Source organism: Vanessa atalanta, chromosome 6 (assembly GCF_905147765.1).
Source record: "Vanessa atalanta chromosome 6, ilVanAtal1.2, whole genome shotgun sequence".
NCBI lineage: Eukaryota > Metazoa > Arthropoda > Insecta > Lepidoptera > Nymphalidae > Vanessa > Vanessa atalanta.
In genome coordinates this window covers 11,208,244-11,225,966 of record NC_061876.1, presented here as the reverse complement: position 1 = coordinate 11,225,966, position 17,723 = coordinate 11,208,244, and the positions used below count along the sequence as shown (strand labels likewise).

At 32.4% G+C, this 17,723-nt stretch overlaps 1 protein-coding gene across 4 annotated transcripts in view; it reads left to right on the top strand.

Annotated features, from left to right (window-relative positions):
- The window catches only part of LOC125064516 (rho GTPase-activating protein 21), a 317,454-nt gene that overhangs the window by 68,329 nt on the left and 231,402 nt on the right, over positions 1 to 17,723 (top strand). For all 4 annotated transcript variants that reach the window (XM_047671607.1, XM_047671605.1, XM_047671606.1 and 1 more), the window contains one exon: positions 1,148 to 1,680. In XM_047671607.1, the coding sequence (XP_047527563.1) occupies positions 1,162 to 1,680 (519 nt within the window). In that variant the 5' untranslated portion in view covers positions 1,148 to 1,161. The remainder of the gene's footprint in view (positions 1 to 1,147; positions 1,681 to 17,723) is intronic.

Genomic DNA, 17,723 nt, shown 5'->3' with positions numbered 1-17,723 from the left:
ACAAGAAAATGCTATGCGACTACCGAGTTCCGCAATGTACAGATAGATGGCGCTGAATACAACAATAACAATTAGACATTTTTTGTCATTAAATAATTCAGCGTTACGTTTTATGTTCTTAAATATTGGTTAATTATTTAAATGTAAACAACATTAATGCGAATTGAAATGTAGAATTATTCAAGTTACATAATATCATTAATTTTAGACTATATCATTAAATTTCACTTCTCTAGATCGTAATGCATATTGAGTCAACGATTCGTGACTAAATAAATAAAAAAAATATATATTTTTTGTCGTGACTCGCTATAATAACCACATATCCTATATATATATAATTATATTGTGAGACAGTGTGATATATCGTTGTTTTATTGCTCCATGTTCTTGTCAATAGCGACCCTTGCTTTTATTAGAGATCCTTAAAATTTTTTTTAAACAACATTTACACTTCATTAATAATTTTAACTGAGAATTTTATTCAACGTCACAAAGTCGACTAAATTATAAATGAATTTTAAGACTAATTCGTATTTTTCGCTTAAAATAGACTTAATTATTCGGAAAAATATAATGAATTAATTTTTTTCGATAGAATCTACATTTAAAATACTACTCGGAGGACACTTTGAATATGTTTATGCCATTTTGTACCTATGTACAGAACCCTTATAGTATTTATAACATCACACTTGAAGTAATTTAGTTTTTGTATATATTTTTTTAGTATATAATTTGGACGCAAGCTCAAATGTTATGATTGATGTGCCGAGTTTGGGGATGTGATATTAATATTATTATAGAGCCATAGTTACGGTAATGAACTACAATCATGCTCTTTGTTGTTGCGAGATTTCATTTTAAATAAAGGTAATGCTAGAAACTTAAGCTGATAGTGATTAATTATTTATAATAAATTACAAAAAAAAACCCTAGTATATTTTAAAAAACAATCTCTATAAAATACTTAAAATAAAACTTAAACAGCGGACGTTGTTTGAGTTTTATTTTAATAAAATCCTTATCAAAATTGGGAATATTACGAAATTAACTGGTTTTTTTTTTTTTGCTTAATTTTACATTTTAACAAGTCATGTTAAGCAATAAATATCAAATTTCAACCATGTCTTTCTTTTGTTCTTAGATTGGCGCGCACCGATGACGGACGAATCGGAGGCGGGTCGGCGGGCGCGCGCTCCGCCGGCGCCGCCGCCGCGCCCGAGCGTGCGCCCCGAGCCGCGCCCGCGCACCCTACCTCCCGCGCCGCGGCTTATCCGTCCCTCCGAACATCTAGCGATGGTAGAGCAGGCACGGGAACGGCGACCGCCTCCACTCGTACCCTCGGTTACGGTGGTTCAAGGGCCCTCGATGTTTCAGGGCCCCAAAATGGTGCATAGTCAAACTATGATGCAAGGTCCGTCAATGGTGCAAGGTCCTTCAATGGTGCAAGGGCCATCAAAGGTGCAAGGGCCGTCAAAGGTGCAAGGTGGTCCAATATTGCAAGGGCCACCGGTGGTGCAAACAATGCAGCCAAAAATGCAAGGGCATGTAGGGTCAGGACCGAGACCACCACCGCCGCCTCCGGTGCCGCGGCCATATGTACCGCCACCCACGCGCATGCCGGCGCCGATGTCCCACCCTATGACGAGGTTGCCGCAGCAAAGGAGAGATATTCAGGTAAAGCTAAATTAAATATCTAATACCGAATAATAAAAGTCAAATATCTAAATCTTATCATGATAGACGAAGGTTTTTGTTCATATTTTCGAAACGACTTGTTGATCTTATGAATGAAGACAAAAACATGTTATTCTGGAGATTTGTAGGGGATTAACGGTGAGACGAGCGTGATAAGAGGCTCAACCCGACGGGATGGTGAAACTTTTTATTGCAAACCGCATTGTTCAGACGGCTTCAACATTTAACAGAACGCGTAACTCAGGAGCCGGTTCGATTAGTAACGGAATACCAATGAAAGAATCAAAGACTCGGACAAGAATAAAGATTTAAAACGTTCGAAAGTTAATTTATATTCAGATAAACGTTGTAAATTAGTCTCAGCGGTATTATATTCGCGAACACATTTGAAAGTGACGACTTCATTAAGACTTTTTCAATTTATTCGGAAATTGTTCGGTGTTATATAAATCCTGATTTTATCGTATATTTGACACATTCCGATAAAATTGATTAACAATTGAATTTGTAAAATTCTAATCTAACATTTTATTGTGTTTGAAATCCTATATGATATTAATAATAACGATAAAACAATAATTGGGATAGAATCCAAGACGGCTAAAACCATTTAATATTTTTAATTAAAAATACTCTCTGCTTCGTTTTTAAATTAATAACCAATTTATTAATCATCATATATTCAAAAATAATAAAAAAATGCATATTATAGAGCTATAGGCGAAATCTAGATTAAGGACGATTTTTTTATCCAGATTTGTTATATTCAATAATATATTAAAGGTTTGACATTGCGATATTTCTAAGAAAATATATTTAGATGTCGGGTCGTAGATTCCAGATTAGCTTCTGTGTTAAAACATCAGTCACGCACGTCAATAACCTATCCATCGATTTTGACGACGAAAATAAAGTATTTCTTGCGCTTTTGTTTTATATATAAGTACCTACACATATACAAGCAAAAGGGTACAAAACGTGCTGCAGTTTTTTATGTTTAATGTAGGTATAATGATTTGGTAGGTTTTTAAGTTAGACAATAAAAAAAAAAGCGCCTTCTCATTTCTTCATTTATCTAATGATTTTTAGTATTTATTTATTAAAGCGCTTTCTTTAAATAATAAAAGTAATTACAAAATTTATATTTAAGTTTTTTTTTGTGCAAAGTACTAGGATCACATGGCAGTAAAAGAATGCTTGAATGAAATAACAGTTGACAAATGTCATATATTGAACCTGTTGTTGCTAAGTTAATAGAACACTTGAACGAAACTCAGTCGAAGCTGAGTTAACATTTGCATTGATGCCGGGGTTAATATTAATAAATCAGCATATGTCAAAATAAATTTATAGTTAATTAAATATAATCTTGTTTTGATCATTCAATATCGAGGGAAAATAATCTGTGCTGTATTGGTACAAAAAAAATCTTCCATTTCAAACAAAGAGATAAAATGTGTTCAAGAAATAGTCTCAGTAATATGTGGTTAGAAGATCCTGTTTTACCGTTTTTCATAATAGAAGATCAGTCTATATTGAACAAGAATGCCCCATCTGTCATCGTTCTAAAACCAAACACGTTTTGGCCGTATTTGCTTAAACAACTACGTGGGTGACACTTTCCTTGCCAAAGCCCGAGTATGCTAATGATTATATTTATCAGAACGATGATACGGCATTATTCATATAATCATACATCAGTAGGGAAGCGATAGCGATCTGAGTCAGCCATAAACAATGGAATTGTGAATATATTGTATGTGGCGCCACGGAAAAGATGTGTTGGGATCTCGTGTTACGTAGTCAATAGTCTTTTGCGAAACCGCAATACTTCCAGGATTAAATTAGTGGGTTTGATATAATTTAACGATTTGTCAAGTAAGTTCAAGAATTCTGGTCGAAAACTAAAGGGAATTTAAATTTAAATTCGACATTCAATTCTGTTGCCACTTATGACTTTATTCATTCGTCTCAAATTTCTTTAGTTATAAATTGTAAAGTTAAAAAAATATTTCGTCCTGTTAATTAAATTTGATTCACTTTTAGTTATTGAAATCAATTCCAGAAACTCTTGATTGCATACATGCAATGAAAGTACCATTTATTTTAATTATCGTACCAATTTTTCAATTCCTAATGACCCCGTTTCAAGCTCACTAAAGTTACGCTGCGACCAGACAGGGCGGAGTAAGACCTTGGCCTAATAAATACATCATTTGGCGTTACCGGCTTAATCTTGCAGGACATTAAGTGACATACATTAGGCATTTATATACCTAATAACAATTAAAAGTATTATATGGTTACTGTATGATTAATTAAAAATAAATAAAAACATAACAAATAATCATTATGTAAATATGAAATGTAATCTGATATTAATTAATCGAAAAACTTAGATATTTATATTGGTTTAGCGGATCTTTAGTTAGACAATGATTCTCCTCTCTTTTCTGTTATGTGATTTGAAATTCGAAAAAAGAACACAGCATTGCTTAATCGCTTTCTAAACAACATTTGTAGGTAAGGCCGTTAAAATTTTAAATAACGTGCGAAATTTATCGACTGGATAAACCAAAACCGGTCGCTTAACAAGAAAAGGGCAGATCAGTTGGATTTCTTCGAATACGATCCGCTAGATAAGTCGGTTAAATGTCGTGTTGTTGGTAGCTCGACAGCTATCTTAGATCTGACAGCTTACATCTCGAAGCGAAACGGCTGCGCTTACGCCGATTGATAGCTGCAATTGTTTAAACAGAAAAACTGCCTGAGAAATTCTCGACTGCCTTGAAAACGTATTAATTTTGACTCTAAAATGCCACTGCACATTTAAAATTATCTGAACGAAAAGTGGAATACGTGCATGAAATCATGATGACAGTTTAAAATGACTCGTGAAAATATCGTCTACATTATTATGGACGGCAAAAAGTAAAATTATATTTCGCTGCGCTAATGAATATTCCACGCGTTAAAATAAAGAGTGATCGATTTAATTTTCCACGTCATTGAATATCGTAATGTTCAATTTAGTACACAGCATGTCCCACATAAAGATCCCTAATGATCTGCTCCACTTCTATTCTTTATTGAGCATCGGATTGGCTCGCTAACAGCTCGGAGTGCGACGCGCAAACCGCTTTTATATGAAAGAGATCGTTTGTCTTGCTTTTATTGCTATACAATTGTTCGTCGGATGCTAAATGGCGTTCCGATACAAGAAGCTGTAACGGTAGTTGAGGCATGTGGAGTTTTGTTGGTGCTCGTATTGTTTGTTATCTTTTAGAGCGATGGAGAAATTTATAAATGTTCCTTATCTTAGATATGCTTAGTATTTGTGATGTATTTTATCTGTGCTTATGAATACATTTAAATATTATGCTAAACCATTAATAGATAAGGCATTCATAAGACAACGATGAATGAATGATAGAATAAATGCATAGATGCTAATTATCGTGGAGTTTGTATTCGTTGATTTTCATACAAGATATACACATACATACAATTGGCTGTATAGTGTTGACTATGTATATAAATTCATTCAAATTTTCAAGATTTATAGTGTTTGTATTCGGGTATTCTGGATTCAATCTTCACTACGAACCGTTAGTAGCTTTACGTTACATTTAATTATCTATATTTATGCTTCAAACGTACATATATTGTAATATTGTAGAGATACATTTATTTGTTTGTATGTAAGAGATAATCTTCGGAAATAAGGATCTCTTTAATAAAAAAATAGGGGATCTAAATTATACTTATTTATATCATATATTTTTTATTAATAAATATTACCCGTGCAAAGGCTGGTCGCTAGTTTTTTAACCTGGTGTATAAAGAAATTATATTATGCGTGAAAAAAATAAAGAAAAAATAAGTCTGTAATATCTGAAGCAGTGGCTTACATGTCTGCGTTAATCGGATCATATTATTCAAAGATAATTTGATCGGCCCTTCGATACCGAAACAAGCTGAAATTTAAAAATGCTCCGCTATTTTTGCCATTAGACAAGACTCGACTTTATTAATAGATCCAGTCACTTGTATTACATTTTTTTTAAAAACGTAAAATATTTGAAATTATTTCGTCACGTAGTTAGAGTAACGGTAGCGGAACTAGATAGGATTTTAATCTAATTTGTGTCGCCCATCTGTCTTTTTAATTGGGTTAAAACGTTACATCATCAAATTAACTTTATTTATTAAATTAATATAAAATATATTTACACTTTAGACTGTTTCTAATGAACTAACAAATAAGAAAAACATAACAGAAATAAAGAAATTATAATTCACGTGTTAATTATATGGTGTTCTGATCGGTTTCGGCAACGGTGACCTATACGCAGAACTCGACCTGGTGTTTGAACTCAGGACCTCACGATCTACGGTCTCATATCTAGTCACTAAACCAATAAGAGAGTCAGGCGTATTTAATATACTGCTCCACCTTATTATTATTATAATTATATGTATATAATTTAGTTTTATTTTTCTGTTTGTTAACAATCGTATAATTTTAATTTGCTTGAGTGTAATGTTAAATGTTCTCTATCCAAAAGTTGTCTGGAAGAGATCGCACTCTTAGCGTTAAGACCGCCCTTTGTACCAGTTTTATTACCAACAGAAGGTTTACTTGTTTCTTTCAACGATTTAATATATGTTTAAATAGTTTTGGCATTTATAGTTTTATTAGATGTATTTATTACTTCGAACGTAATATGTACTATTAAAATAACGGCCTCTAAATGTCTTTGAGAAAATAAATTATTTAACCAGATTGTCCCACGCCGAGCTATAAAGACTTGGAGCTTATTCCACCAAGCTGCTCCAATAGGATTATTTGATGCACATATGACAGATTTACATCTCAATACGTGCAAGTTTCCTCACGATGTTTAAATTAATAACACTAATTCAGTGATGCCTCATTAAACTTCACGTGTTCTCACCACAAGGTAATTACTATTATCCCACTATTAATATGACAATTTACTTGATGATATAGGTTGATACACCTAAGGTAGTATTTAGTATTTAAAGATATAGTGAGCCAGTGTAACTACAGGCATACGGGACATAACATCCTATTTTCCAAGGTTGACGGCGCATTGCCGAAGTAAGGAATGATTAATGTTTCTCAAGACGCCAATGTCTATGGGCGGTGGTGACTTGTTACCATCAGGTGTCCGTCTATTTGATTAAAAAAAATACAACGTTGTTCCAATCTTGTATATTTATTAGTTATATAAATAATTTAGAGTTTTAAATAAAAGTTATTGCTTAGAAACGAAATTGTTAATTTACACGTCTGAATTTTATTCAAAGTCCTATTTTAAGCAAAAGTTATTAATATCAGTAGCAAGTAGTTTATAACCTTTATTACTATTATATTAATATAAAACACTCGTCTTTTATTTAAATGTCACGAAAATAAAGATTGATTAGTACTGTATTCATTCTCTTGGCTATGTTCAATTCAATAACTGTACTACGCTTGATTTAAACTATCATTAATTTTTATAGACGTTCCATAGATAGCCGTTTTAAAATTTACACCGTACGTTTAAAACATACTTAGATAAATATGGTATGTTATAATAATCAAGTTTATATTCAATAATTTATAAGCGTGGATTATAAATTTAAATGTATATTGGTATGTAATCAATCAATGTAATTTAATTAATGAAGACAAGTAACTACTGATTTTCTTGCCATTTCTTCTCGGTAGAATCTAAATACCGAGCGACTTAAGTTATAAATATTTATTTGTATTACATTTAATTATTTATAAAATATGACAAAACTGCTTTAATGGTGTGCTATTAATGGATCAATATCCTGATGACATAAATTCCGAAGATTTTATTCTGAAATTAGGAAAGCATAAGAATAGTTCACTTAGTTGTGGATGGAATGTGAATACATTACTTTTTTTATTATTATAATATTGATATTCGCTTCGTTGAGTGTAAAAAATTAAATGTGTTTACAATTCTTTGTGGTTCTTTTTTCAATTTTTTAATACCTATAATTCATTTGTTTTTTTTTTAATATATGTGTATTAGACCTGATGTAAAAATATTTCGATTTTTATTGGTTGTTACAGAGACAGTATTAATTGATGTTTCTATCGTGTCTAATTTAAATAAAATATCGAATCTAATTACAAACAATCAGCAAATATATTACATTGTCAGCATTCTAAATTGACGTAATATGAATTCAATGGACTCTAATGGTTGGTATTAATAAGCCTAACCGATCAGACCGCCCGTGGACGCGTGGGTGACAATCGATACAAAAATAAACGAATGATAGAATCGATTCGACATAATAATAAGAATCGCTTATTCTTGGCTTTCTCTTTTATTGGGTTTGACATCACTGACGTCACTAAACTTACATTTCGTCTTGACAAATCACAGTAGAAATGAAATATGGCGTCTGAGTGACATGTATTCGATATTTTAAGATAAAACATTTTGATTGAGCTTTTGCTCTGGTCTAAAAACTATCTGCCTAGTCAGTTTTTTATTCTTTTAGTTTGACTTAATCTCATTTAATGTTTTTTCGCGGCGGCAGCAGGAAATGTTGCGAGGAAACCTGCATGTGTGTATGGACGCAATTCGGCAACCGTCAACTATATCTGTTAAATATTTTCTATAAATTCAACGTCTTCTAAAGTAACATTTATCCTATACTTAGCACTTCACAGTAAATCGATCGCTCATTTTTATAACAAAGCCATATGTATAAGAGGCGAAGGTACAGCCAATAATCAGATAGGGTACCTATTTATGTATAATTTGATTTTATTGTCATGTACATACATTTGTGTCATGAAGCTTTATTTAGCACAATGACATGAATACAGTCATACTATCAATGTATGGTCGCAAATACATTCTGGAAAATTCCATGCAACATGATCTTAAGTAAAAAGATCCATGTATTATTGGTTGCCGTCGAGTTTGTAAGTAAAAGTACGTAAAAAGTCGAGTGTAAACGATATCGGATTACAAGAGTTTTTAACTCGACGTTTTTAGAGCCGCTTCTAGTCAAGTGGGCGTTGTTGCTTTATTGTTCAGTGTTTTATGCTTCGTGTAAGATAAGTTCAAGTCAATATTTATATACATTACAATACATTTTATAGTCCACGTTCAATTGCTTTTAGAAAATACTTAATGTTATATATGTTGTCAATAAAATTGTAAGCACGTAGGCACACGTGTCAGAAGTGAAATTATTTTCGTCAGTATCGTGTCAATTTGAAACGTTACACAAAAACGTTGCACTCAAAGTTGATCTTGATATTTTCTTCATATCGCGATCTATATTACACTTATTTGTTAAGCTGTTTTTTAAATATATCTTTATAATAGATTATATATGGGATTTACTTTCATGGTATTTTAGGGATAAGATTAAATTTAAAGCATTCTGCAATAAACGTTTAATTAACTCATGCTGGATTCCATAACAGAGTCATTGCTGTGTTAATCTTACTGGCTAGCTGTAATAAAGGCTGCGGATCTCAAAGACCTAAAATCTAACTCCAAGTCGAACCAATGAAACGTCAAAGTGAAACTGATCTTTCTTTCAAGAAATTCTCAGAAACAGCCCATAATGTAGACAGAGGAGTGTTTACAGTTCTGTACTTCGGAAATCCTATTGGATAATGAGAGTGAGGTAAGTGCACCTATATTTGCGCACTCACTTGAACAGTGGCATCTTCAGTCAGCTGGTCATTCTTCGAGGATAACCGTTGCCGTAATAGAAATCGAGGAATACAAACACGTGATATATACCAGCATAGACAGTTTTCACGCTACATTCAGCACGTGACCCGTCAAGCATTCATATGTTCAGTAAAGCTATTTTATTAAAGGAAGTCTGAATAGAAATGAATATCTCTAGATCTGACCTGTAGTTCACCTCTGACGGGTGCATGATAATCTTTTTTCAATCTCTGGTAACTTTTTAATCATAACTTAAATTGCGAATACTATTGTAGCTTGTCAGTTACGAGCCCTAGCCCCTGATGCTCTGAACGGTTTCATACAAGTAATGCTAAGACGATAGACGAAATCACAATTAGCTTTTATGGAATAAGGACGTATGTAAACATAGTGTATTCAACAATGGATAAAATCTAATATTTTTAATACGTTTATTATTTACTAGCTCTCGCCCGCGTCTTCACTCGCGTTTAAGGGCTTGATCATGCATAAAGTCAATATGCCTGTCTTTCGTTGGGTTTCAAGAGTTCTTCCTACAACAAACATCAAATTCAGTTCAGTCGTATAGACTTAAAAAAATAACAGACAGTTTATTATGCATTTATAATATTTGTATAGATATTATTTTTTTGCTGTTTCCATGGCAACTGAAATATATAAATAAGCATAAATAATACAAATCCATATTTAGCAGTTTTAAATTAGGCATTAATATTTACATACGACTTGGCGAATTGTACAATGTTTATTGTAATTGTTGTCGTATAAATTGTAATACATTTCATTGGTACCGTGTATGTATTAAGGTTAGGAGAGCGTTTTCTGATAGCAGACAGTTACCGCCCACGTCGTACGCGCCCCGACACTCTGATTGACATTTGACGTATAGTCGTATTTCCACAGTCGCTTCCCGATACGGTATTTACATTATCACTTTATAATACATATATTTGTTAGGGCGCTATGTACACATATTAAATTTAATATATATTTGTAACACATTATATACTTAATTCATTTTAAAATTTTGATTTTTTTTTTACATTTCTTTGTAGATTTTCCCAAAAAGTATAGGCTTTTGAAAAATACTTTATTCAAATTTGTTATATATAATTAAATAATAAACTAAATGTTATAGTTAAGTGACAAACTTATTAAAAAAAATATTAGTGTTCAACCCTAATGAAATAAAAGTAAAACTCAAGTAAAAACAAGTTAACCACATAAAAACTAATCGTTGCTTGTCAAGTTTGGAATCTGTCCCAGTCGAATGGTACCCTCGGTTATAAAAAATAAAATGTCAAAAAATTGGGACATGTGTACCATTTGTACCTGTTAAAATGATATTTTATTATTCGACTGCCTAAGCATAATATTGCAAGAAACCCATCAGCTTTATAAAGTTTACTGATGATTTACAGAAGATATTTACCTAACTTTTTTTGTCTAGTAAAGCGAATAGAAGAGTCAAATCCTTTATCATTAAACATGTAACTTATGCTGTATTTTCTTTGTTTTAATCCAGTCTGTGACGTGTTGACGTGTGTCGTTAGACCTCGGTGAAGGGACATGGTAATGAGTTTGTTCCGTATGGGCCGAATGGACCGATTATGCAAATATTGTATCTGCGTTCGACTGACACTGCCATATAAAGATACAATGAAATGGGCCATTTTTAAATACACCACCATACAATTCAGATGGAAATTTTGTGCATGCATTTGCATAATTTGACTTCACGGTAGCTTTGTTATTAAAAGTCTGTCTGGAAAATGCTATTATGCTGTCGTTTTGAAAAGAACTATACTGACATTAATTGACGTTCGTTTAATACCACATGAAATCATAAATAATGCGCTTTTAAAATTATTACCTTAATAAACGAAAACACTTTCTCTTTAAGATTAAATTAAAAATAAAAAATGTATAAAAATACTCTTATTTTTCTCAGCGAAGGATCGCACATTAATCAAGAGTCGTAATAAATTTTTCAATCAGTCATCGGATTAGAAAAATGAAAGTTGTATCAAATGATATTATAAATACCATGAATACATTATAATATGGAGATTAAAAAAAAATGTCGTTCAATCTTGACATATATATAAAAACTATCTATATACAAACTTTTTATAAGTATTATTTTTGGTTATAAAACATACTTTGTATTCAATTGTTGAATCTAACTAACTCGGATAAGTTTTACCTTTAGTACATTTAAGCTTATCATCAATAACAATAATAATTTGTGCTGTAGTCATCACTCAATGTCACGTATTGTATATATTAAAGTATTTACAGTAAACCCTCGCTATTCCAACAGTATCGGATTATCAAACGACCGAAGTTTTACTAGTTGCCAGCAACCCCTTATAATTCGGAGCTTGTATATGGAGAAATTTGCCAACCGGCAAATAAAATGGTTGAAAGTTGCAAGAAAATTAAAACAACAAGAGTCCCAACTCGTGACAATGTCGTATAACATGTTGCAACGTGTTCAATTGTTCATCTATTAACCTCTATTTTGCACATGTCAGGGGTCGCCGGATTAGACAGGAACGGGATTACCAAGGGCTTAGTGTATTTGATACGTTACCTTTCGTTTACTATACATTTTATTGGTATTAATTATTTTATTTTTTAAACTAAATAGATAAGCTTGTAAATAACCTAGTGAGATGAAACCTAAGATGAGGTTTTAAGGAGACGAATAGAGCGTATTCCACCACGATTACTTCAGTGCGGTATGGCGGATACCCATATTTCACATTTACCACTTACGTACCACTCACTCATCATATATTCTACTGCAAAGCAGAAGGACTTAGTATTTTTGTGTTCCGGTTGAAATATTGAAACCCGCAGTCTTCGGTTCAGATTAACGTGTTGTAACCACGAATCAACACGACTTTTCTTTTAAAATTAAATAAATATATCGTCAGAAGAATGTAAGAAGAGCTGAAACGCTAAAATGGTGTTTTTGAGACTCATTTCCCATAAATAGATTTTGGCGACTTAGCCTTACACAAATTCTTAATGAGCTTTAAGTCCATATATATCCAAAGTTAAAGTACGGTGTCGTTACTGGGTCATTTTTTATGTGTTAAATCATAAACGTATCCTTTTGTGGTGTGTAATTTTACGCCCTTTTACGCGAAACAAATCGTAAATAAGCATATAAAATATTGTAAAGAAACCGACCATTGTTTATTTTGCTGACTCTACTTCAGAGCAATATTAAAACATCACAACATTAAATATGCACTTTTTTAAAAGTAATTCTTATAATTCACTAGTTTCTGCGCGCGGCTTCAAAGAATGAGGTCAGGCCTTAAAAATAAAACTTTGTGACACATTTCATTCGGGTTCGTTCAGCTGTTCTGGCGTAATTGAACAATAAACATTCATTCATCATTCATCTATGCAAACTTTCGCATTTATAATATTAGTAATAAGTAAAAATAAATCTGATATTATTATTAATTAAATACTGTTTTGTATCACTACAGTGTACTTTTCTTAATTGTATGTGCGACCGATAATCAGTTTCTACAATAAAATTAAAGGGTCTTTAATTGATGTCTATTTTCATTAAAGTTTGTTCCCGAAATATAATTACAAAAAAGAATTGTACTAGTTAGTGTCTTGATTTCTTTGTTATCCGTACATCGTATTACTCGGTAAATAACGTTACTGGGACTAGATCAGTTACTTGGTGGTAGGGTTTCGTGCAAGCCCGTCTGGGTAGGTACCACCCACTCATCGCATATTCTACCGCCAAACAGCAGTACTCAGTATTATTGTGTTCCGGTTCGAAGGTTGTGTTACAGGCACAAGGGACGTCACATCTTAGTTCCCGAGGTTGGTGACGCATTGATGATGTAAGGAATAGTTAATATTTCTTACAACGCCATTGTCTATGGGCAGTGGTGACCACTTACCATCAGGTGGCTCTTTTGCTCATCCGCCTACCATAAAAAAGTTAAAATATAGCGATTAATCTAACATTTAATGAAAACTTAGTAGCACAGTATAATGATGGAGCCAAAGAGTGACTACGGTATTAAATGATAAATAATTATTTAATCGGCGATCACATTGAGCCTTTATGAAATCAAAATATATATTAATTAACTACTTTGAATATCTAAAAATATAATATAAAATTTTAGCTGTCGTATGTGTACAAATCCTCAAAATAAAATGTTTAGACAGAAAGTCGTCGTCGCAGCTCAAATGTACGCGGGCGATGTCGTGGGCGGAAGGTAGTGCAAATTATAAACATGTTATGTCGTTGATGTATGTTCTAATAGCTAAACAAGACCGAACATGTGTGATTATGTGATAATACAATATTTACACATTGTTTAATCCTGTACACACACTCTTAGTAATTATTTATTTTCGATTTAAAGTAAATAATAAATTCGTAAGAAAATGTATGTGTATAAGATTGAACATTTTGAATATTGTTAGTGATTAATAATGGTAGGCTATGTGCATTTAAAAACCAACGAATACTACAGCCAATGGAGGATATATCTTAGGCGTTGGCATCAATAAATAGTAATGATTATACATTTCTGTGCCAATGTCTTTGGGCTGAGGTCACCGCTCACCATCAAATAACCTCTTTGCCAACTTTCCTTCCTGTTAAAAGTTAAAAATAGCTAACTAGTTATAGCGCATGTAATCGGATAATACTAGTATTCCATTAGTTACTATTACTAATACCAGTTCTGCCGGCGAAGTTTCTTCAGTTTTCGTTATTACTAAATTAAACATAGATCCATTATGAATAATAATATTTATGGCTGAAGAATAGATAGAGCGGTGTACTTCATCATATTTTCTAAAGTCCAACACTTTGATCGCTCTATTAGATAAATGTTTAAGTGAAATTGTAATTGAAAACGGATGAATTAGAAATTTGCATAGAAACGTGTGAATAGGTGGATTTTCTTCGCGAAATAAATCAGTCGAGGTGATTGCATGTATCATTAAGTGAAAAGTGGACATAGAAAACCTCAAAGACATTTTAGATTAAGACGGCAAAGCTTTCTGCGGTTGAAAACAAATTAGTTTCGACGTAAATGGCCTTTAGATGATAGCTCCCTGAGATATTTCAATTATTTTAGCTTAATCAAATTAGTATCGTAAAGCGGAATGTTTTGTTTATGATAATTATTATTAATTATAATTAATTTGTTTTTAATTCTGGTAGGAATGCACGTATAGTAGATAGACCTGATGTTAAGCGGTCATTATAACACATAGATGCTGAGACTGTATGAAATATATACCATATCTTACACTAAGATTATAAGCTATATCCTTTTGCCTGCGTTCACTTTCCATCAGGTGGCCTACTTGCTCGTCTCAATCAAATAAATAAATCCGTAGTCTGAATAACCGTACAAGACTTTCTATTTAAATAAGAATAAACATTACGTTTCCAAATTTTTCCAATTAAATAAAACATTCCAAGCAAAGTAAGGACTTAAAAGCTAAGAATAATTAAGACAAAAAATTGTCTCATCTAATCGGATTCTGGAAACGTACCTTGTAACTGGTATTACAAGAGCATTCGATGTCGACCGTTCGACTACGATGAAATCTAACTGTGGTGGTGCAACAAGTGTCGTAACATAATCACATCAAATATTCTACCGCCAAACAGCAGTACTCAGTATTGTTGTATTCCGGCTTGAAGGGTGAGTGAGCCAGTGTAACTACAGGCACAAGGGATGTTCTTGGCTCCCAAGGTTGGTGGCGCATTGGTGATGCTAGTTATGGTTAATATTTCTTACAACGCCATTGTCTATGGGCGGTGGTGACCACTTACCAAGTGGCCCATTTGCTCGTCCGCCTACCGATATAAAAATATATGTTATTCTCATTTGATGATGAAGTTTACTGAACCTTCCTATTTTTTAAGGCATTTCTAGTTTTTATATTTCATTTTATTGCTTAATCCAACATAGTGTAAAAGTGTTACATCTCGTGGTGTTACTCGTCATTAGGTTTAACTTAGGACTTTCACGGTATACCGTTAAGCTATAGGTATTACAAAAAATGGGACGATAAATGCACATATATGTATGATACTTTTTATCCGAAGGAATCATAATTAGAAGAAGGAACTAGGAAATCAGAAATGGTTTATTATTATGCTTAGCGAAAGTATGTATTTAAAATCTTAATTAATGTAAAGAAAGTAGACAAATAATGATTACTCGGTCTAATAAATATAAGTTTTTTTCTAAGTTATATCATAAATACATTGTCCATAAATGAAAATCCTATTTGATACATATAACTACGAAGATGTTGAGTGTAGTCTTACCGTGACCACAGACATGATACAACATAAACTCCGTGACGCCTACATAGTAAAACGAAGACCGACGCGAATCGTAAATCGATACATTGACGTAACAAGTAGGTGCCCGACGACGACGCTTAAGAAACGTAAGTTAGGTTTAAAAGCACAGACTTGTAACTTATACGTAAATAACGTGGTTTTAATAAAATTCTTAAATATTTTTCTGTATTTATTTTGGTACAAGTAAAAATTTTACGTGGTTTTTTATCGTGATACAGAGATAGGCCTAGTACAATATTTGGAATTCAGTCGGACTCCGGAAGCTCCTGGGGGTTCGATATTGCTTGCCAAATAAATATAATTCGATTTTTTATTAAAAAAGTAATAGTAGTCTGTTGTTTCTATTTGTATTCATACATCAGTGGTAGTATATAATTGAGCAGTATCAGGAGGACATAATTGTAATCATGTCTGCATGATGACTTTAAAGAGGAGTCTATATGATATAGAAATTATAAGGTCCCAATACTGTAAGTAAAAGAATATTCTAGAATTCGCTACTACAACGCGGTTTTCCGAATATGTCTGTATTGTACGTGCATTTATTAAAATTTATTCTCGTACGAACATCATTTATGATCTTGTTAACTAGAATTCACTTGATATAATGAAACAAAAAGACCCGCTGAGTTTCTTTCGCCGATTCTTCTAGTATATAATGTAATAATGTTTAATTTGAAATCAATAAGTAAGTGTAATACTTAATATTGAATAAATAAATTTAAGTTTGAATTTGATATAAACCTAAAAGTAACACTTTAGATTCTCGCTCTCCACATTTTCTCTCTATAGCGTAACCTGGGCTCAAAGGAATTATACAGGATATTATAATTACTTAAAATCATATACTACTATACCTTTCATATTACCGATTAACAAGCTTCGCCTGATTATCAGGTTACGGAATTGATTTTAACGCGCCACCGAGAACAGGTTTCAAAAATGACGATGGTTGATGTTTTCCGGTATTAACGTCATGAACATCCTCAATATTATGGAAATGATCCTGAGTATTGGGGTAACTAGGTCATAGCAGTACTAACATTAGAAAAGATTGAAGAGCTTATGTACTGGAAGAATAATTAATTAATATCTTCAATAAAAACCGATAACATATTAACGGGGCTTAATAATATCTGATAGATTGATAGATTTTATCGTTTTTTTTTTTATTTTTGTCGAATGAGATATCGATCTATGTAATAATAATTGATTGTTCTATTTAAAGTTCATTACTTTTGACATATGTACATATAAAGAGGTCGTCTACCTCTTTTTTAAAATATGCAAATAAAATCAATCAGGTTTTCAAATTTAAAACATTTTATTTGGACTAACTTATAAAACAAAAATAAATATTTTATGGTAGGTATTCAATGTCATTAAAACTACCGATTTTATTGATAACAATGATGCAAGACTTGCTTTTCGAAGCACGGGAGTGTACACACTTCTAACTCCAGTCTCCGGACTGTTACTGATATTTTTTTTGAGACCAACGAGGCAGTCATGGGAACCCGTTTTCTGTTTAATATTCTGATATTTGCAAATATTATTCGTAATATAAAGTAGTTGCATCTTATTGACAGTAATTACAAAAATTATATTGAATCTGCGCAAACGCACCATTTCATTACATTGTTGTATAGTACACGTATTTTAACACGCATGTTGCGTTAAGGAAGTTGAAGGCGGCGAAAGCATCGCTTCCGAAGGACACTGTTTATTAATTAAGATACAAGATTATTTTTACAAAGTAGCGACAGATTATCGATAATATCGAGGTACGTATTAATGTTTATCTGTACCCGTATATTTACTACATAGTGTGTTATTACATTAATGTTAATATCTTTTAATCAGCCTTGTAATCAATCGAGTCTCAG